At 44.6% G+C, this 21,454-nt stretch overlaps 1 protein-coding gene across 1 annotated transcript in view; it reads right to left on the reverse strand.

Moving 5' to 3' along the window:
- Window positions 1-1,100: 1,100 nt before the first annotated feature.
- Window positions 1,101-21,454, reverse strand: part of LOC308280234 (TSC22 domain family protein 1-like) — a 56,382-nt gene continuing 36,028 nt past the window's right edge. Inside the window, exons 2-3 of the mRNA XM_080720495.1 lie at window positions 6,790-6,841; window positions 1,101-3,473 (exon numbers count right to left, since the gene is read on the reverse strand). Of these exons, the coding sequence (XP_080576621.1) occupies window positions 3,144-3,473; window positions 6,790-6,841 (382 nt within the window). The 3' untranslated portion in view covers window positions 1,101-3,143. The remainder of the gene's footprint in view (window positions 3,474-6,789; window positions 6,842-21,454) is intronic.

The raw sequence follows: 21,454 nt of genomic DNA on the forward strand, positions 1-21,454 counted from the left end.
ATATGCCAGGGTTTGGAGCCCATAGCCCAGAGGGACAGTCACAATGTGATAAACTAATCGGTTGTCATGCAACTGCTGATTTGTGATTATCTATGGGTTGACACCGACTAGATTTGTGTCGGGGTTTAGGCAACCCCTTCAAACGTGTCCCATAAAATGCCACCTTTCCAAGCCAAAATGTAGCCCTGCATATCGACACTGTCGGGCAGAAACCTCATATCTCCCAAGTTTCAAATGTGTATGTTTTTTTTGCTAAGTAAAGCCCTGCTTCATCACACAAGACTGTCGCACAAAACTAGTGAAAAGAGCAGATCTACAAGCACACAGCGCCTTTTCACTAGTTTAAATCGTTTTTAAAGTGATAAATACAAAACCACCCGACAACGACGATATACAAATCACGGTGGTTCTCAATTTGGAAAACTATGTTCAAAATAGGCATCTTAATATATTCTCCAATTGTGAGAGCGTCCATACATACACATAAATGTGACGTTGAACTATCATGCAGGGACCAGCTGACTGCGGAATGGCCCCTGAGGATGCCCTGACCGCACGCACATTATAGAACATCTTTCCTAGCATGCACACTTGCCTGACAACCCTAACCAACCAAAGTGTTACTATCCCTCTGAGCAATATGGGATATACAGTACTACATTCTTATATGCAAGTAATGATGGTATTATGGTACTACAGGCTAAATGGGGATGCACATCCTTATATTATTCATAATCTGTGTCTATATCCTCAGCAATGATAAGCTTCATCCCATTTTAAATGATTACTGGTAAATATTAATATTTACTACAATGACCTCATTTTGTATTTTAAAACAAAATGCCAGACGCCAGAGTGTGAACTGACCAAGAATGCAGTACAGTGGTTCTCAAAGTGGGGTCCAGGGGCTCTCGCGGGTTCCTTGAGAGGATTCTAAACGGACCCTTACAAGTCTGTAACTCTTGACAGTATGCAAATGGGTCCATTTGGTTCCGTGTGTATACTGTTAAGAGTTAAGGTGGGTCCTTGAAATGTCAAAGTTTGAGAACCACTGCACTAAAACATAGCGTTGTATGGAAAGAGGACATGACAAGCTCATGTTCATTTTGATTTTTTTTTCTTGCTTTTTTATTTAGGTTGAGGTGCAGCTGTTTAGTGCAATTGTAACGTCACATTTGTGATGGGTTGGGGAACATGCACGAAACATGGACAACAACAGTTCTACACATTTTTTCCTCGACCAAGTCTCTTTTTTTTAGCTCGAGCCGCCTGCACCGGCGACTCAAACACCACTCGGTCGTACAAAAAAGAAAAAAGAAAAGAAAAAAACTATACATCCTTGAAAACGACAACAACACCCACACCCCCCCTCCAAAAAATAAAGTCCAGATAATATGAGAGAGTCACTGCTGCTGAGTCCAGTCTGTATACAGTACAAGGCCGTGTGCCCGCGACGGGAGAGAGAGACAGCATTTTAGTGTAGAGGTAACAAAATCCTCTTCTGTTCTCGCCCTTGAGTGCCGACATCACAGTTAGTTCAAAACCTGGCAAAACCATAGATAAATATATACGCGCACACATGCGCGTGGAGAAAGAATAAAAAAGAAAGGCTTTAATATTATATAGATATCTATGGTTAGCAACCAGGCACTTGGCAGAGCTTAACTGGAAAACGTGTAGTTCTGTACAAAGCCTATAAACAGTCTTTTCCTTTTTTTTATGTCCTATTGATCTCTGTATATATTTCGTTCCATTTTTTACAGACCACTTGAACAGCATAATTACATTGACGATCGACAAAATAAAGATGAAATGAGAAGCGAGGATCCTAAATCTTCCAATCCAAAAAAAAAAAAAAAAAAAAATGAAACAAAAAAATTATCCTAAACAAAATAAATCTCCCTGCATAAATATTGATGATCGATCAGAGGTGAAGCGAGAGAGACTGTATGTATGTGTGTGTGGTGGGGGAAGGAACCGTATAGAAAAAGAACACAGAGTTCCCGCCGCGAACACTGATGCGTAGCTAATGTGCATCACACTCATGCGTACACACATACACACTCGCACACAGGCACGAAACGGTCAGCTCGGGTCACCTTCCAATCCATTATTGTCCACAGCTGTGAGAATAGTGATTATTAAAAAAACTAAAGGGAGACCCAGAACTATCCGTTTCTTCTCTGCCTCCCATTCCAGATGGGAGGTTGTATGTGTGTGTGTGTGTGTGTGTGTGCGTGCGCGCGAGCGTCTCTCTCAGTCTCTCTCGCTTTTGTTTTGTATGGTCCCTCTACCATTAATACAAGTCTCTTCCTTTAGGAAAAAAAAGTGCTTGTTCCTAGTTTATACCTCTACAGCTAAGAGAGCAGGAGAAAAAATATATAATAAAGAAAAAGAAAAAAAATAAGACAAGAAATGGACATGGAATAAAAGGGGAGGGAGTTGGTGAGGATGGGGGGACCACAGCACGATTCCAAGTCACTCCAGGGTAGGTGGGGTGGGGTCTGGTTGTGGGGGAGGGGGGCAGATTCAGGACGACACTGACGGAGGCATGCAACGGCAGCTCCCCCTACCCCACCGCTCCCCCCCACCCCGTCCCGAGTTCCCGGGGGTCGGGGTTAAGGTCCTTCCTCTCGTCAGTGATTCAGGGGCTAACCCTAACCCTCATAATCATCATCGTCATCATCTTCACCACGGTGAACGACCACAGAGAGCACCGCTGCCGCAGCCAACAACACGATTGTCCGAAGCGAATTAAAAGCTGCAGAGAGAACGCAAACGCACGTCAGCAGTGCCACGACTCCATCCAACCTCTCCAAATGTCAATTAAATTAAAAGGTGCAGCAACAACAAAACAAAAAAAAAGTGGGGGGAGAGTTCTCTCTGATCGTGTTTCGTTTTCCTCTGGGTTTCGTGGCGTTTCTTCTCGCGTGAGCAGGTAGCACTTGTTCTCCGTGATTGTGGCATAATGATAAATCGGTCGGTTCACAGTATGGCAAAATAAAAACTCCTTCCGTCCTCCTCTTCTACGCTCCCGTGGCAACCTCGGGGGCCGGCAGGGGAACGAGGACATTGGGTTGGCGCTGGCGGGGAGGCGGGATGGGGAGGGCGCAATCCGCTCGCCCTGCCATTAAAGGACCTTTTTACGCGGAGGCGCCCGCGTTCTGTGCGGACGAGGAGGAGGGTGGGGGGGCGACCAGCGACGGCGCGTTGGCCGGGGGCGGGGGCTGGGCGGGGTTGACGGCGGAAATGGCGATGACGGCGTTGGCGGCCGCCGCGGTTGGCGAGCCGCCCGTCCCGCCGACCTGCACCTGGGCCTGGAACTGGGCCATCTGCTCGGGCGAGGCCAGCGTCTTCAGCAGGTTGTTCTCCTGCTCCAGCTGGGAGTTGCGCTCGATCAGCTCCTTGATCTGCTCCTTGAGCACCTCCACCTCCTCGCGCACGGCGTACATCAGGTGGCTCTTCACCAGGTCCTGTGGGGGAGGGAGGGAGGGGAGGAGGGAGAGGCAGAGAGAGAGAGGACCGGTCAGCTGAACGTTTCGTCATGTCGTCGTTGTCGGGTGGAAACCTTGCGTAGCTGCGACTCAAGTCCTTAAATGAGATCCTATTTCATAGTTCCCATTTCCTTGCTTGTATGTTACTCAAGCAAGGAAAACAAGGAAATAGGAAATAAGTGTAGGAAATAAGATCTAATTTAAGGACTTGAGTCACAGCTTAGGTAGCTTCCGCCGTGGTCTGAAGACTCGCCTCTTCAGACTCCACCTAAGCCCATAGCACTTACTGTAGCACTTGCCTACCCTCAATGACCATGAAAGCTAGATAGCATTTTTAGGTTTTATATAAGTTTTTACTGATTAGGTGCTTGGTCTACCTACATTATTTTTACATTTTATATGTTTATATATATATTGACATTTCTATGCATTTGATGTATTAATGTTGATGTATTGATGTATTACAGTACCTTGCTTACTACATTGGTGTATTACCTTGTAAGTCGCTTTGGATTAAGTGTCTGCTAAATGCCTAAATAGTAAATTGTTGTCGGGTGGAAACCTTGTACTGTATGTCCAAAACCGTTCGTTTTCGCAGTTATCATTATAAAAATCTAAAATAGTGAAAATCTAAAATGGTGAAAATAGCTGATCTACAAGTACACAACACCTGGACAACCGGGCACTAGGGACATGTGGGCACTTGGAGAGGTGGGCACCTGCACAACTGGGCACTAGGGACATGTGGGAAAGTGTGCAAGGACTGACACACAGTAGGCGCTGCAGGGCTGGGCCCATCCATCTTTTTTAATAGAGATGGATGGATGGATGGATCATGGATGGATCATGGATGGATGGATGGACAGACAGACACCTGGGCAATAGGGACATGTGGGCACTTGGAGCGGTGGCCGCCTAGACAACTGGCCACCAAAACCAACCGGGCAATAGGGACATGTGGGCACTTGGAGAGGTGGGCACCTGGACAACTGGGCACTAGGGATATGTGGGCACCTGAACAACTGGGCAATAGGGGCATGTGGGCACTTGAGGTGGGCACCTGGACAACTGGGTGCTAGGGACATGTGGGCACCTGGACAACTGGGCACTAGGGACATGTGGGCACCTGGACAACTGGGCGATAGGGGCATGTGGGCACTTGGAGGTGGGCACCTGGACAACTGGGTGCTATGGACATGTGGGCACCTGGACAACTGGGCACTAGGGACATGTGGGCACCTAGACAACTGGGCAATAGGGGCATGTGGGTACTTGGAAAGGTGGGCACCTGGACAACTGGGCAATAGGGGCATGTGGGCACTTGGAGGTGGGCACCTGGACAACTGGGCACTTGGGACATGTGGGTACTTGGAGAGGTGGGCAGACTGGGCAGTGGGCACCTGGACAACTGGGCACTTGGAACATGTGGGAAAGTGGCAAAGCTGGCACAATGTCTATATGTGAGCGGCCCAAAGGGACGCAAACTTCTAGAGTGTGTGTGTGTGTGTGTGTCCATCCAAGATGTACCAAAAGCTACAGTAACGGTGATCTTTGCCCTGTGGTGCTGTATGTGACACTCAATGCGGACTCAGAGATAACGAGCGCCAGAGAGAAAACATGCCATGTAGCACCAGCTATAAGGAGCCCTGAATTTGCAATAGAAATGATTTAACGCAAAGGTCAGGCGCTCCACCAGCCTATATTACGACTGTATTACAAAGGGGGAACGATCCATTTGACATAATTTCTATTATAAATGTATATCAATGCGTTAACATTTTTCTTCCAAAGAAATACCTACTAGAAAGTGAATTTCGATTTGATGGGGGGAATGTCCCGTCACAAAGATTTTTTTTGTTTGTTTTTTTGTTGTTGATGAGTTATTGTTGTTTGTCTTTACATGTACACCTATTGATTAATTGAACACACAGGACCACAATGGAAACAAGCCCTTAGAACGTTTTGTGTTATACTTTCAGCATTATAATTGCACCTCTGTACTATTTAATTATTCAATCAATCAATTTCAAAGTTCAATGCTTGCAGCATTCCCATGGTGATGCCTCAGCACTACCTGAAATGCATTATTATTTTAACCATTATTATATGCTTTATTAACTATTAAAAACAGCAGATATACAAGCTCACATTGTAGATCTGCTATTTTTGATACTACTCCCTTTATTGTGTGAAGCAGGCAGGCCAGTCCCGCACTGGCAATGATAACGTGCGTGCATCCCTCCTCACCCGGGATCCGCCCTCAACCCGGCAAACTCCGAGGTACAAAATGTTCCCGCATCGGGTGGGAGGAGCCAATCGACGGCTGAGTTATTTATACTGAGTGGTCGCTTGCCTAGCAACTGAGGGGAGAGGGGGGGACATTGTGTGTGTATGTGTGGCGTGTTTAATGTGTGCACTGTTTACGATTTTTAATAGTGTAGGCTATTATTTGCTGTTGAGCTGAATACAAAATGTCATCATAGCAGTCCAGTAAACAAGTGTAGGCTACATGCATAAGAACTGAAATGGAGATGATTGATTAATCATTACGGATAGATCAATAGAGAAACAATAGGTGTCTGTGTGTTGGACTTTAGACCCGGGCCCACGTCGTTAAACAAACAAGCCGGAGGGAGGTCAACCGGTACAAAAAACGATGACAGCTCCAAAAAAGACGTGACCAAATATGCGTCCCAAATTTGCGGTCATACATTTAAACGGCGACGTCGCGATGCTTTTGAACGCTGTAGTAGCGAGTGACCAGTCCAATTCAATGAATACACAAATAAAAGTCCAGTCAAAGAAATAATTTAAATAAAGTAGGTCCGTTTTTCCCCCCAGTTATGTCATACAAACCTATAATAATTAATAACTGTCCTGCTTTGGACTTGTAAATGTCCAGTGTAAACGTGTTTTTGGACGTGTTTTCATTCATTGTTAGCATATACCGACAGCACGACCTTTTGTCCATAAATAAGGACTAAATAAATCCATTCTCACAGACATTCAAAGTCCGATCACTACTTACAGACAGAAACATTGGCTATAGGCCCACACCGACACATATACTCTAGTTGAGTGTCAAATGAAACCAAATGGACTAATTTTACACTCTCAAGACAGAAGAATTGTCTCGAATACACTGACACATAAACAGGGCTGCGTATAGCCTACTGTGTAAGCACACACTGTAAAGCATTTAGTTACATAACCCAGTCACAGTGGTGCACGCCGCAAATAGCAGCCTATTTACAAACACCAGAGGATTAGATTAGAAGAATGGGACATATCTTACCATGGCTTGTTCGATTTTGTTGTCTATGGCCACCACACTTGTGCCCGAGGAGCTGAAAAACAAAGAATAAAATCACATTATTATTATGCTTCAGGTTCCCGCAATGACAGAATCCACAATTTCACCATCGGAATAATCATGTCAACCTTCCTCGAAGTGTCTGTCGACTTAGCCTATATTTGTTTAAATGCAAGGGTGATCGCTGTGATGTTTGCTCATGTAAATGTTTCCAGTGCGAACATGGAACCTCCCGAGTTAAATTCTTATTGGCACACACAACGGGACAACATTAGTGATGATGATGACGACGACTCAGGAGACGCAATTAAACGAAAGCAATGACAATCGCGATGGCATTCGATCGCGAACCTGACTGATACTTTACCGACATTATTATTAGTCTATATTATAACTGGTGGCTGCCAGTCATAATACACAACGAAGCAGAACGCGGATTAAAATATCAAGCCGTAGCCCTTTGATGGCGAATGAATGACCCAGCGGTTCTCATTCATTCGAACACAGCGTTCATCCATCGGACGTTGCATAACAAATACAACGCAGGGCGATCTGGTTTCTGCACGATTTTGTAAAGCGAAACTAAATAAAGCAATGTCTGTCGTTTCGGTTTACCTATTGTCAACCCTGACCGCCGCACTGCCCAGCGCGGAGGACAGGAACGATATGGACAGATTCCTCAGTTGGCAAACGCCGAGGTCCATCGCCACTGCGTAACACTGGGAATTCATTCTAGCCCGTCTTTTACGGTGTCCTCCAAGCACGAAGAATAAGGCGATTCTCCAGGCGTAGAAAACAAAAATAGATCCGGGGATATAAAAGTAGAAAAATAGATCATTCTATATGATAATGTGGGGGTGGTGTGGGGGGGACCACGGATCTGTCTCTCCCGCACCGATGCGGGGGCTCGCAGCCGGGGACGGGACAGCCTCCTCGCTGCTGCAGCACCAGCCTCGGTCTCTCAGCACTGAGTGAGCACAAAGCGTCTCTGGCTCTGCCGTGGAGCTGCGTTCACACACAGCGCTGCATAATCTATGCATGAGGCGCATAATGTATGCATGAGGCCGCGCGCTTGCAAGAGCGAGGCAGGCTGTTGCATAATCGGTGCCCCGCTTGTTTCTCAACGCCTGGCCCGCGGCCCCGCCAGGGGTCGCTCTGAGAGTGTACATAGAAATGGGACACTGGTGGAAAGCACTGACATTTTTGTTTTACTTGAGTAAAATAATCAATTACTGCATTGTAGAGATGTTACAAAGTAAAAGTCCCGAATTCAACATTTACTTGGGTAAAATTACAAAGGTATTGGCATCAAAATGTACTACTTAAAGTAACAAAAGTAGAAAGTACTCATTAGGGGGAATGTCCCCTTTCACGTTTTCAAATGTTAAAAACCTTTTGAAACTAGTAGATCTACAAGCTCACAATGCGTCGCTATCGGCTATTTTCAAATGGTCGAAGTGTATAGGTGGTTAATGTATGTTTTGTGATAATAATCAAAATCTACAAGGTAACTAGTAACTATAACGTTTTCAAATAAATGTAGAGGAGTAAAAGTGGAACATTTGGATCCAAGATGTAGTGGAGTATAAGTAAAAGTACTGGAAATGGGAAATACAAAGTACAAATACCTCAAAAATATTACTTACAGTAGTACTATAGTACAGTAAATGTACTTAGCTACTTTACATCACTGCAAATGGAACCTTCAAAAATATAAACAATTGGACAAGCCCAATCTGCAACTTAAAATGGTCAGTGTTGTAAAACTCTGAAAACAAGGGCCCATTTGTAGGCATATACACTCAGACTGGAGTTACAGGCCATCCGGACCCCCTGTGGTCCCCGAACCAGACGTTGAGCACCAGTCATCTATGATGAGCGCAGAACCAAGGTGCAGCCCATTGGCGCACAACTACATCATTGCATAATCTATGCAACACGGCCCGCCTACCTGATGTATATAAAATACACCCACACACACACACAGCGCGCGGGAGAGGTGATAGGATGGGAACTTGTACCGAAACCAAACTCCAGACGGGCGGACTTTGTTCTGTTTTGCTGTAAAGAAGTTGCTTTTGGCGATTTTTCAACATGAGAATGGCATGCATGCACCAACATGGAGTGATGTGCATTATGGGCAGACGTATTGAAGTTATAGAAATTCTAGCCCCCCAGGTTGTCTTTGCACAAGGTGTTATCTCTCCTGCAGCTGTATTTAGGAGAAAGTACAGGCTGTACAATGACAAGTGTGAAGCGTGTGTCTGTTCAGTTTAGACAACCTGCTGAGTGAAACAATGCTTCCACCTATCGGTTAGGACCACACACTCAACAACAGCCACCTTGCAAAACCTCATACGGGTTTATTTTGTAGGTTATTTTTTAATAAAGAAACGTGTGAAACATCTTCATAATACAAAAAGGTAGACTGGTTGATCATAGCAAAGACCTGGCTGACATTTCTGTGTTCAAAAGTGTTGTTTAAATTTCCAAATAGGAAAGGTTGGAGTATGATTGTGCTGGAAAATATGTCATTTGGACTGTACTTATGTTGGTAACAAGTCAAGATGTAAAAAAAAAAGGAGGGGTGGGAAAGAAAAAGAAACATTTGAGTAATGATAGATTATTTATTGACTGAACTGATTGCTGGTGTAGCTTTTCTAGACAATTATGGATGATCGGGGCTCTCCATCATTTTGTGTAAAATAAAACAAAATGGAACAAAACCACCATGCTCTTGACAGATAAACACTGAAAATGGATGTTTAAATGATCTTGATCACACGAGAAACTGGAAAGTGTGTCAGAAACACTGATGAGAACTCTACAGCTTGGCTCCTTTGTCTTGTGGAGCGCGCAAGGGAACACTGTGTTCTCACCAGGCCTCACAAACAACACGATGATCCCACGCCCATCATGTCAACCTTTTGGTTATTGATTGTTGTTCATAAGAAATAATTACGTTAAACGGGACCCCAAAACATGATTCATTTCTTTTTTGTATTCTTCATTGCTGCATGATTTTGACCAACAAGTGTGCAACAACTATTTGAAGGGAAAATGCAAGCACGTTTACATAATGGCTTGACCAGACCACGTACATAAGCCCACAGATGCTGTTTGAAAGACAGTGGGAAGACAGGCTGGCAGGGTTTTACACACTGTTACATAAACAGTCGTAGCGTCTTTGTTCAAGTGTGCAAAAGCTCTGTTCACAAACGGGATTCGTACGTTTCTTTAACACTCGGCTCTCGTGCAACCCTGTTGATTTCGAATGGACAATTTCCTGCTTTCCTCATTGCTTCCCCGTTTACCTTTTTTATCAGGCATTATAACCTCTAAACCAGTGGTTCTCAAACTTGGAAATGTGAAGGTCTCCCCTTAACTTTGACAGCGTACAAATGGAACCAAATGGACCCGTGAGGGTCCATTTGGTTCCATTTGTACACTGTCAAAGTTACAGACTTGTAAGAGTCCCTGAAATCCACTTTGAGAACTACTGCTCTAACCCCTTCCTCGGACAGGACGATAACAGTGAGATCCTGTCGACACGAGGCTTAGGCAGTCGCGTCCAGCGACCTTTCAGGGCTCACCTGTCCCTCTCTAAGCATCTTAAGGCTGTTATGTACAGTATGTCTACAGCGGGGCCATTCATAGAAACACAAGCCACTCGGGCCACTGGCTAAAAGTCTTATTGCTTGAGAGACGTCCAGTGGACGGGTGGTTGTGTTTCTATGAATGCCCCGTGTTGACATAGTGATTCTCACAGCCTTAGATGCACTTAGTGTTGGGACAAGTTCCTCCTATCCCAAGGGAGGTGTTATAAAGAGGTAATATGTCTCTTACTCAATGCTTGTGTCAAATACAATGACATACTTTGACTGGGAAATTGGGAAAAGAAAGAAAGAAAAAAAGACAGCCTCTTGTTGGAATGATGACCGAGAAATTGGGGGGAAAAAAAGTCAGAAATAAAGACAGCATCTTGTTGGAATGATGACCTCTTTTAAGTAGTAGACCAGACTAATGAATGCATAACTGACTGCTATACATACAGGGGCTATTGACTTTGGCAAACTGGAGTCTATGGATGGCCTACATTTTTAGGGGAAGTGTGTGTGTGTGTGGGGGGGGACCGAGTTTGGGACGTGTAACCCCAATGCTTATCTATGGCACTATGAAAAAGAGGAGCAACCAAACACACTTTGCACACCCCCGCCCGTGATAACGTACACACGCTGGCGAGAACATCGTGTCCTCGCCTGCGCTGGCATTGCCCTCGGGGAGGCTGAGATAAGAGTAGAGATGGGTGGCAACCTCTGGATTCCATGCATTGATTCGAGGTTAGATATGATAATTAATAACCACGGGAGTTGTGACAGGTGGCCTTCCTATGCAGGTAGTATGCTTGTATAAACACGTCCCCCATTGGATGAACACCGTTGTACACCTTGCTCCATGGACATGACAGAACAAACACTGACAAGCAGAAAACATGAAGACACAACAATAAAAACTATCCCCAAGGTAGACTACTAAAGGTACAGTTGCAGATTAACCCATCAAGACCTTATTATAACCATTATTTTATGCTTTAGCTATTAAAAAAATAGCAGATATACAAGCTCACAAGCGTGGCTGCAAGCTTGTAGATCTGCTATTTTAGAAAAATCTTGCAATTTTTATTGCAAATCTTTGAATATATACTGTATTTTTCAAAGCAAACTTTTGCAACTCAAATCTCTGCTTCTGGAACAACCCTAACCCTGGAACAACATATTTTGAGATGGGGGTCCGCGGGCCAAATAGATGTGATTTTGAGGGTCCGTTGACATGAAAACGTTTGAGAACCGCCAATTTAGAAGAAGGATTTGGAAGACATTTATAGAACTGGGGTCAATATATTCAATTGACTTGCACAAAATGTTCACGATTTCTCGAAGAAATTGCAGATCTACAAGCTCGCAGCGCGGCACTCGGTGCCGCGCTGTGAGCTTGTATATCTGCTATTTTTCAATAGTTAAGCATAAAAGAATGGTTAAAGTAATAATGGGTAATGATTCGTTCCCGGACTAAATGGATTAACACCTACACCTACTGTATGTATGCACAACCTACCGCAACCCCACCCGGCCCCACTACTCCGCACCCCCAGATCCCCATGTCAAGACAATTGATCCCACCCCCTTTCCGACCATCGTTACCTCTTCAGATGTTTGTCCAGGTCAAAGAAGAGCAGTTTGAGGGCCATGCCGTTCCTCCCGACCTGCTCTGGCCCTCCGGCCACCACCGATAGCCCTGTCTCTCTCATTGTCGCTGCGTACCTCACGGCTAATCCCGCCGCGATCCGATCGATTAGCGGAGAGAACCACCCCGACTCTATACCCCCCAAAAAACACCCCAGCACCACCACAACGAACACCCTCCCTACAGCCCCAAAACTCCTGTCCTTACCCTCCTTCTCCCCCTGTCTTGACCTGTGCCCTTCGACCCCGAACCCCCCCTCCCTTGCTACTTTCCCCCTCTCTCGGCTGAAGGACCCTCACTGAGCCTCTGCCTGACCAACAATGGGGTCATGGGTGGGTATGGGGAGTGGGAGTCTTGTGTACATGCGGGCGCGCGCCCGCGCCGCGCGTCGCTAGTTATGTGTAAGTCCTCTTTACGTTGCGCCCACTTTGCCTATATGACATATAGGCTCTCCGGCGATTGGATGCGCCGGGGTCGAGACAAGGCGGTCGAGTACCGACGTCACCGCTATCCCCCCCCGCCCTCTTCCCCACCGCCGCCCCCACGCCACTATCCTGGTTATGTAAACTGTCAGTCGAGATTAGGGTGATCCGTCCAATGGGATGAGCCGTGGACAACCACACACCCCCGTTTTGTGGAGCGCGCATGCATGGCCGCCTAAAAGCAGGGGTGTCGCACCAAATTCCGGGCCCTGGGTACTTTAGCTGTTGAAAAATAGCAGATATACAAGCTCACAGCGCGGCACCGAGTGCCGCACTGCGAGCTTGTAGATCTGCTATTTTTGAAAAATCTTAAAAATGTGTGTAAGTCTGAATATTTCAAATCCTTCGGAGGTTTTTCGAAAAATCTATGTTTCTATGTCAGTGGTGCTCAAACTTTTTCATGTGAAGGACCCCCAAAATGGTATGTATTTGGCCACGGACCCATGTCAAAATATTTAGTTCCAGGGACCCCCCAGAAGCAAAATTTGAGTTACAAATCTTCGCTTAAAAAATACATACATTCAAAGATTTGCACACATTTTCACGACTAAAATAGCAGATCTACAAGCTCGCAGCGCGGCACTCGGTGCCGCGCTGTGAGCTTGTATATCTGCTATTTTTCAATAGCTAAAGTACAAAATAATGAAGGCCCCTCCACCTTGGGCCCTAGTAACTCAGTCCCACCTTGTGACGCCCCTGTCTAAAAGCCCCACCCATTTGATCTTAATCCTCTCGCTTCTACTTTCGGTATAGTCTCTTCTTTCTTCTTTCCTGTGATAACAGCTATCGTTTTTACTTTTGATGGTGCATGCCGGGGCGGGGGTGGTGGTCTAGGTATAGTGGATTGTTCTTTTTGGCAGAGGGTACGGAGCAGAATACAGAGGCATACTCACACCCGCCATCAACCCACTCACAACTGTATTAATAACTGTGTGCGGCTCCTAAACCGGGTGGTTTTAAGAATCCTTTAGCTGAGAGAGAATCTGTGTATTGGACCAAATGCTGTGCTGGTTAGCCCTGCCTGTCAATTCTCATCAAAGTGTGCACACTGAGACATACATACTTTATACACAGAGAAACAGGCAAACGCCCCCACACACACACACATAGGAACAGCATGGATCTGCACTGCTCACAGCTCACGTGTACCACCATGTTGGAAGTGGAACGCACTACTTGTGCAGGCATGCGCAAAGCCACGCGGTATCGCTCTCGACAAAAGGCGATCAAAACAAGAGTGCAGGCTGGCCGTCGGGTCAGACAAAAGAGCCAATGTGCACCTCTGTGCACTCACACACACACTGTACCCGAACGGTGGAAGGAGCAGTGGCAATTACCGACTGTAGCTTCTGTAGAGAACAAAAAAGAGAAAGAGAGAGAGAGAGAGGGGGAACCGGTCTTTTCAACAAGGCTGCACGGTCGGTCCAAGATGGCGGACGGAGATCGCGAGGGGCGGCTACACAAAATGGCGGCCGGCGCGCACGGAGTCGGCTGCGTAGCTCGAATTCGCCTCACTGTACATAGTGTAAACTGATGTGACTCGTCCACATAAAAAACAGTGACCTCGTTAGACGAAGGTCAGATCCTTTGTCCCTTGGACTGTATCCTGTACAGTGAGCAAACACAACAACCGCAGTCAAAGGGAAAGTGAGGTTGGCGACAGTGCAGACCTTGTCGCTCATTAAAACCTGCAGTGTCAATATGAAACCGAAACCGTTACATGTTCAAATGTTACTTGAAACGAAGCTTTCAAAATGTACTTAAAATGTATTTCATGTATTTCAGAGACATGTTGGGTGTACCTTGCTCTTTAATGGATCAAAACCATTCTATGCACCCAGGTTTTGCAGTGTATGCACTCACTGTGTACTGTGTGCTGGAGACCGCTTTACTTTCAGCCAATCGTTGACGGTTCCCCATCTCAACCAATCACAAGGAACCGTGAGGCCATGACATCACAGAGGGTCTGAACTTAAGTGGGATGCTCTCATTCATTATGAATCCGCTGCTATCCAAAGCCGCTCTGTGTGTGTGTGTGTGTGTGTGTGTGTGTGTGTGTGTGTGTGTGTGTGTGTGTGTGTGTGTGTGTGTGTGTATGTGTGTGTGTGTGTGTGCGTGTGTCCTACACAGAGCTGACCTATTTGTTACCTAACCACTGTTTATACTGATGTTGTGTATGATTGCTGCATAGAGCTGTCACAATTATTACATAATCGTCTAATCGCAATTATTTGACATAATCACAATTATTTTGTCATAATCCTCATAATCGTGAATGTAGAAGAATGTTCACACATTTTCAAACATTTTCAGAAATAGTGGAAATAGCAGATCTACAAGCTCACAACGCTTGTGAGCTTGTAGATCGGCTATTTCCACTATCAATGTTCTTTTTTACGTAGAAAGTTGTCAAATATGTCAGTCATTTCTTTGTGTATTTAGGTTACGTGTCATATCTGCCATGTGCAACTTCAAAGCCTAAAAGCCACACAGAAATGTAATTATCAACGACAAAAACACAATTAAATCGTTAATCGCAATCATTTGAGTGACAATTAATCGTCACGTAAAATGTCATAATCGTGACTGCCCTATTGCTGCATTAGCACTTGTAATGTAGACTGTATTGTTATTGTAAATGCTTTATTATTATCATCATCATCATTATTATTGGCATCAGAAATGCCGGCTGAAGTTCAAAATATGAAGTTCCCCAGTCTTGAATTAGCTCCATATTTAGGTAAAGTTACACAAGGCCAAGTTTTGCCTAAAGACGTTGAAGCCAGTTACTGTTTAACTTCACCCGCAACACTGACTCATCAGCACGCCAAACCTAACGGTTATTTACCCGACAAGTGTTACAAGTAGGTCACGCTCGTTAATGGCTGATGTCTGCTGCCTGATTAGTCTATGATCAAGGCAAAAAACAACCGAGGTAATACTCCAAACATGACTCATACAGTAACTCTACCTGGGGCGGCTGCTGTTCCAGCGATCCACGGCGTTGCACCTTTTGTACAGTATGTCACCTTCGCATACAGGGGCGTCACAAGGGGGGGGGGGGGGGGGAAGTGGGACTGAGTTACTATGCCCAAGGTGGAGGGGCCTTAATTATTTTATGCTTTAGCTATTGAAAAATAGCAGATATACAAGCTCACAGCGTGGCACAGAGTCGTGAAAATGTGTTCAAATCTTTGAATATATGTATTTTTCAAGCAAACACTTGTAACTCAAATCTTGCTTCTGGGGGGTCCCTAGAACTAAATATTTTGAGATGGGGGTCCGTGGCCAAATACATATCATTTTGGGGGTCCTTCACATGAAAAAGTTTGAGCACCACTGACATAGAAACATAGGTCTTTCAAAGACTTGCAAGTTTTCACAATTAAAACACGCTGTGAGCTGGTATATCTGCTATTTTTCAATAGTTAAAGCACAAACGGTGAGTGAATCCTTGTACCCAGGGCCCAGAATTTGGTGTGACACCCCTGTACGCATGTATCCGTGCTACACAGTCTGCTGCACAAAAACGTCGGCACGAAAATCATTACACAGAGACACCGATCATTTTGTGTGATCAGGTGGAACTATTCTTCGTGCCCGAGGGGAACCCGGTCTTGAGTGAAAGGAGTAATTTGTCAGCACACACAGTGAGAGGAAATGTTCCTGGGCCGCATGTCAATCAGCCGACGCCTCTCTGGCTATTCATTTTAGAGCTCGCTCGGGCCCCTCGTTAGTTACGCTCGGATGACCACAACTTGTCTTCTCTGAGCAGAACCCCTCTCTCTCTCTCCCTCTGGTTGGGGTGAGGTTAAGTGGTGATAGGGCCGTCACAATTATTATATAATCGTCTGATCGCAAATTATTTGACATAATCGGTATTATTTTTCATAATCATCGTTTCCATGTTGAAAAAATGTACAAGATTTTTTTTTTTAGTAAGAAATTGTGGAAAGTTGTGAGCTTGTAGATCGGCTATGTTCTTTTTGTCATACCTCAATACATCCAAATCCAAATACCAAATACTTTACACTTTCACACTTATTTCATATTTTTAAATGTAGCACTAGCAACAGTAAAAACAGCACATTATAGGTAAATAGTGCTCTTATTTTACATTCCACGGACCAGAAGACAGCGCACTGGCCACATTCAGGTGTTTAGATAGACAGATATCTCGTGTTGTGTTTATAGACATTTGTGTCTCCTCTCAAATGAGCACTTGCCCTGTCGGGCAACCAGAAAGCCAACTTCACTTGCCCTGACGTTTTATTTACCTGCCAGGGGCAGGTGGGCAAGCCTTAGTGTCAATGCCTGTGTCAGTAATTTCTTTGTATATTTAGGTTATGTGTCATATCTACCATGTGCAACGTCAAAGCCTAAAAGCCAAAGAGAAATGTAATTGTTAACTACAAAAACACAACTAAATCGTTAATCGCAGTTATTTAAGTGACAATTAATCGTCATGTAAAATGTCCTAATCGTGACAGCCCTAAGTGGTGATGAACGTGATAAGAAAATGGCGAGTTCTGTCACTCTTCTTGCCACACCCCAGCGCACACGCAGGAAGCTTATGTAAGGTGGCCAGGGGTCACTCCATGCATGGTGTCACTGCATTACGGCCATGCAGCGGGCACTGATACTCTACGCACGCAACAAGAAACAGAACAGACATCATGCATGTGGAGTATGCTTAGAACTTAGAAGAATGTTTATTTCATCTGAAGATAAGCTTTGAAATGATTATCTAATCTTAAATGAAAACCATGGCGACATCCAATCTAAATCTAATCTAATGTGAAAATAATGATGCCTGACTTCTTGTAATAATACAATGACTTCTGTGTGTTTCTCTGCTAAATCTGCAAAAGTTTCCCTTTGAGCTTTGTTCCCAGAATGACTTATCTACCATTACAAGAAGTATTGGTGCTAAGTAATTTCAAAGTATTCTGTACAAAAAAGAAAAAAGATTATTAGATTTTTCTTGACAAACTTGACAAACTTCCAGTAATGACAAACTTCAACTAGTGAGATTTTCACCCAAAATTGATATATAGGCAGTTTTATGGAGGAATATAGGCAGTGTGGATGGGACGATATGAAAATGTCATGTCACGATTATTGTGCCCAAACCAAAGACATTGCGATTTACGATATCGCGATAATCAAAATATCCCCAACATCCATCCTATCCTGGGGCAGAACATTTGCCCAAAAAATGCAGATGTACAAGCTCACAACGCGTCACAACGCAACACATTGTGAACATGTAGATCGGATATTTTTTTGGCAAAGAGATTTGGTAGTGAAAAAAAAAAAAAAAAGTATGTTATTTCCAGGACCGTCTTACCAATTAGAGGGTTTAAATGGTACAGGATATGCAGCTCGGGCAAATAAAGGTGAATTGATCCCAGTGCATTACTGAGGATATTTTCACGATAAATTCAAATCACCACGATACGATTATTGTAAGTGTTTTTTTATCACGATAAACGATAATAACGATTATCGTCCCATCCCTAATAGGCAGTTGAGGATTACAACTGTATTCTCAAATACACAGCCCATTTGGGAGACCTAAGGTGAGGGCCTCATCTCCGTAGGATCATCTCCGTAGGCTACACAAACTGTGCGTAACGTGTCACGACGCCTCATCACACCACAGTGAACTTCACACATCCACAACATTATCATGATGCTTTTGAATGTGAGTCACACACGTCCCTCTAGACCTTTCAGTGAGAGCATCTCTAAAAGATCGCTTTCCCCCTGCAGGTCTGAGAGCCATTGATCAGTTATATAAGTAGCTAAACACAGCCTGGGATGAAGAAAGAAGACACCCTGGAGGATGTGAAGACATGAGGAGGGCGAGTAGGAAGAGGCTATTTTCAAATCATCTAAAATGTATATAGGGCTGAAATGGTTCATGTATGTTTTGTAATAATAATAATAATGAAAATCTACAAAGTAACGAGTAACTAAAGAGTTCAAATAAATATAGTGGAGAGTAAAAGCACAATATTTGGATCTGAGATGTAGTGGAGTAGAAGTAAAAGTATTGGCAATTGGAAGTACTTTGACGCGTGCTACGAGTCTCAGAGAAGTTACGGTTGCTTCGCACCAGTGTTAATATCGCCGACTAATACGATGACAAACAATGTTCGTCGACTACCTTTTTTCACTGACGAAAACAAAATTAAAAAACAAAATTTAAAATAAAGACTAAATATGACGACAATTTCGTCAACAAATAAAAACCAGGCTAAAATGTTAGGGAGGGACGAGTGGTGAAGAGATCTAGAAGAACTTCATTTCATGTTTGGTTGCGCTCGGGTGTTGCGCTCTGAAAATAGCAGATCTACAAGCTGACAACGATTAAACTATGACAAATGTAATTAAATCAAAATTGCTGACAAAATTAACACTGCTCCACACACCCCACACACCTTTGTTCTAACCTGGCTCCATCTTTGCTCAGACCCTGCCTCCATCCACCCCCCCCCCCCCCCCCCCCCCACAAAGAGGACCCAGCTGAGTGTGTGAGTAACGTTTCCGCTGTCGACAGAGTTCTCCAAGAGGAGACTGCCGCTCAGGAAGAAGTGTGTGGTCACAACAAAAAGGGCCTTCCAACCGCAGACGCTGGCTGTTGCAGCGACTTGGGAAGACGACGGGGGGTGCTCCATTCCAAAATGTCTCCATTCCGACAGTGACTTCTTATTGTCGGAGTGGCAACACTTCCATAGAGGTTAGGGTTAGGGATAGGATTAGATGTCGGAAATGGAAAGGAGACATGTCAGAATGGAGACATGTAACCGAAGAAGACGGTGACATAACTCGGTGACTAATGACAGAACACGCGAAGCTGGCATTCTGGGATATGTGTGACAAGCTACAAAAAGGGCATTCATGTTTACGTAAGATATTTCTGCCTTTTATTTATTAACTTGCATATCGTCACTGTCAGGCAGAAACCTCATATCTCCAAGTTTAACATTTGTTATGTTTATTTTCAAAATTAAAGTCCTACTTCACACAGTGTTGCACAAAAGTAGCGTAGCACAAAGGACGACCGAGAGAGAGAGACAAAAGTAGTGTAAATATCCGATCTACAAGCACACAATAGATCGGCTATTTACACCCGGTTTCCACCCGACAATGACAATATTCTTGCCTCAAATTTGGCTTGCACGGATATACTGTCGCGGCCAAATTTCACATCATGTGAACAAACTTGTATCATATCTCATCCTCTCTCCATTGTGAAGGAACCAGGGCAGCATGTCCTGTATTGACTACATTTCATATTTACTCGTCTTTTTAACATGAAGGCCATCGGCCCTTTAAAAACCGGATTCCGCCAGTCTGCGTGGCTCCGCGCAAACCCGCTGGTACGATAATGCAAGCTGGCACACAAAGCAGAACAGAACAGAACACACACACACCACACTGACACACACTACGTTGCAGCGCTTCCATACAAGCACCTTACAAGTAAAAAAATGCTCTCAGTCTGAAAACAAAGAGAATGCTGCGTAACTAAACAACACTGTATACTATAGGGATGGGACGATGTGAAAATTTCATATCACGGTTATTGTGACACAAGAAACCACGATTTACGATATTATCGCGATAATCAAAATCCTGGGGCGGAACATTTGCCAAAGAATAGCAGATCTACAAGCTCCTGGGGCGGAACATTTGTTGCGACGCGTTGTGAGCTTCTAGATCTGCTATTTTTGGCAAAGACATTTGAAAGTGTGAAAAAAATACTGTATCAAGTACGTATATTATAAGTACCTTTTACCAGTTATAGAGGGTTTAAGTGGTACCGGATATGCAGCTCGGCAAATAAAAGGTGAATTGATCCCAGTGCGTGACGGAGGACGATATCACGATATATTACATCTCCACGATACGATAATCGTGAGTGTTTTTTAATCACGATAAACGATAATATCGCTTATCGTCCCATCCCTTCTGTATACCATTATGGGTATGGGTGCGGTTGAATAACTAAAAGAACCTAATGTCGAACACAATCGAAAGCCTGCCAGCTCCCAGCAACAGTGAAAGGGTGACGGTTATGTAAGTGCGGAGGGTGCAAACATGTGTGTGCACGTTCAATGCAAAGGAAGGAACCCGTGCCAAGGGGACCCGGAAAGGAGGCGCGTTGCCATGACGATCAAGGAGCTGAGCCTCATAGCAGAACTAGTAGGACTGGGCTATACGCTGTGTCCAAGAACACGTGGCGAGACGCGGGAACACACTCTGCGAGGTGCCGCGCATCTCTTAACTCCCTCTCTGCCTCTCCAAGATCTGTCTCTCTCTCCGTCTCTTGCTGTCCGTCAGTTACATCATCATTGCGTAGTCCTCTGGGATTTGTTCGCTTAATTCTGCATCATAGGGCCCCAGAGGCAAGAGATTGTGTCACTGTGTGTGTGTGTGTGTGTGTGTGTGTGTGTGTGTGTGTGTGTGTGTGTGTGTGTGTGTGTGTGTTTTGGTCCGCGAGTTAAGTGTAAAGCTACGCGGACCGGCGGAATCCAGCTTAGGATGGTCTACTGATGGTGATTACATTCAATAGGTCACTAGCAGGATGATTGTACCATATACCAGCATCTCTTCAAGAGCACTACACACGTTAACATAAGGGCAGTATCTATGACTAGTAAGACGCCTAAGGGTGACAAGCGACCTCGCCCTAAAGGGAAGGTCGCACCATGTCTTGGCCGTCTGGCCAGTGATGTATATCGGACCAGTTACCCATATATGGAGACTCCTGGTACCCAAATATGGAGATCCATGTACCGTGTATGGAGATATGCTGTGAGACCCCAAACATGCTGTGAAATGTGAAAATCCTATGTCGTATATCACATCTGACATCATACAATCCCTTGTATGCCCATATATGGAAATCC

The sequence above is a fragment of the Nannobrachium achirus genome (assembly GCF_963921795.1).
Source record: "Nannobrachium achirus genome assembly, chromosome: 24".
NCBI lineage: Eukaryota > Metazoa > Chordata > Actinopteri > Myctophiformes > Myctophidae > Nannobrachium > Nannobrachium achirus.